The sequence below is a fragment of the Epinephelus moara genome, chromosome 14 (assembly GCF_006386435.1).
Source record: "Epinephelus moara isolate mb chromosome 14, YSFRI_EMoa_1.0, whole genome shotgun sequence".
Classification (NCBI taxonomy): domain Eukaryota; kingdom Metazoa; phylum Chordata; class Actinopteri; order Perciformes; family Serranidae; genus Epinephelus; species Epinephelus moara.
In genome coordinates, this window is record NC_065519.1 from 8,145,543 (window position 1) to 8,147,279 (window position 1,737).

A 1,737-nucleotide genomic window follows, 5' to 3' on the forward strand; every position below is an offset into this window, starting at 1 on the left:
AAGGGCTTAGCAGGAGAGCACACTGTAGGCATTTGGCCGTTCCGATACACACCACATTCACAAGATGGCGGTAATGCATCTGAAAGCTGTTCGCCAACCGCCATTAAACAACAGAAGAAGAAGCGCCAACATAAACGATTTAAACAATTTAAAGCGGTTAACATTTAAATTTTCTTGCTTAGGGTGAGTAAAAAAAAGTTATTTTAGCATGAGCTAATTTATTTTCACTTTTTTATGATGTAAAATGTTTACAACGATTGTTCTGTCTTTCGCTGTATATCGGCCTTTCTCAATTCCTCCACACGGTGGCGCTGTTACACCGAGCAAACTGACAGTGAGCCGAGGTAAGAACACACAAGGAAGAGACGTCCTGCTCTCCTCCTCAGTTCAAATCAACAAGCGGGACAAGTGGCTAACTGTTAGCTGGAGTAGTTAAACTTTATGAACATGGAGTTTGACGACAGCCTGTTAATGAACCGGACCCACGGTGAGAAGCTGGAGGCAGAACACCGACAGAGGATGACTCTGCACTGTCAGCAGTGTAACACCGTGCTGGGAGACTCCCTCGGTGTCTGTGGGGAGGTTAAATTCATGGACTCTATCGTGTGTCTGAGTAAGTTCACTGCAAACTCAGAAAATAACACAAGAGTTGTTTGCCTGTCTTAGATATTAAGATATCTGTTCAGGTTGTTAAATATACCTGTTGTGTGTTTCTGTGGTGTAATGTTAGTAGGTGGACTAGTGATGGGCTAGTTGAGTGTAACGTTATGTTGTTTGTAACCCTGCCTGAGGAGCAAATCACCTCATTTATTAAAAAAAAAAAAAGTAAAGAAAAATTAATAGTTACTAGTTTATTACAAGTTTGTTTGCAGTTTGAAACTGTGTCTCGAGGTTAGAGCTGCAATGGCGAGTCGGTTAGTCGATCGAAATTCATTTAATCGCCTATTAATTACTGTTTTGATAGTCGATTTTTAACCAAAATTGTATCAAACATTTGCTGGTTCCAGCTTCTGAAATGTGACAATTTGTTGCTTTTCTTTGTAATTTATGATGGTAATTGAAGAGGTCTATGGGTTTTGGACTTTTGGTTGGACATTAGAAGCGATTTGAAGACATCACTTTAGTTGTGGAGGCTTGTGATTACAATTTTCATTTTTATAGACTAAACAATTAATCGATTAATCCTAAAAAATAGTCGTCAGATTACCGTAGAACTTCATTTAATAGCCTGGGCTACTATTTGCTTTGATCAGTGGTTCCCAACTGGTGGGTCGTGGTCCCAACAAGGGTCACAGATCCACTCTGAATCGACTGCAAGTGACTTGCAAACATGTCCAGACTGAAAAATGTACAGTGAATTTTCCGCACAGAGCTTTCACTTTGAAGTGCTGTTTCTAGGGATGCACCGAATATTTGGTAACCGAATATATTCGGCCAAATATTGCAAAAAAATTCGGTATTCGGTGAAATAAGTGAAAAGCAAGGCCGAATAATAGCGGCATGTTTTGATAACACAATCAAACAGCTTGCGGTGACGGACGGAGTAAAATGTCGGCAGTGTGGCGATATTTTACTCCGTCCGTCACCGCACTCGCATTTGCGACTAAAAACAGTTTTGTGCAAGCAAAATAAATCATTCAGCACGCTGTGTGAGTACAGATTTCAACCAGCAGCAGAAACGAAAGGCGAATCCCGCTGGTTGTGGGTTGAACGGGAGTCACAGACACAGACAGGAAT

The 1,737-nt window shown here is 40.9% G+C and overlaps 1 protein-coding gene across 1 annotated transcript in view; it reads left to right on the top strand.

Moving 5' to 3' along the window:
- The first annotated feature begins 329 nt into the window (after window positions 1-329).
- oip5 (opa interacting protein 5) overlaps window positions 330-1,737 on the top strand; it is a 3,821-nt gene continuing 2,413 nt past the window's right edge. The window contains exon 1 of the mRNA XM_050062921.1: window positions 330-613. Within this exon, the coding sequence (XP_049918878.1) occupies window positions 442-613 (172 nt within the window). The 5' untranslated portion in view covers window positions 330-441. The remainder of the gene's footprint in view (window positions 614-1,737) is intronic.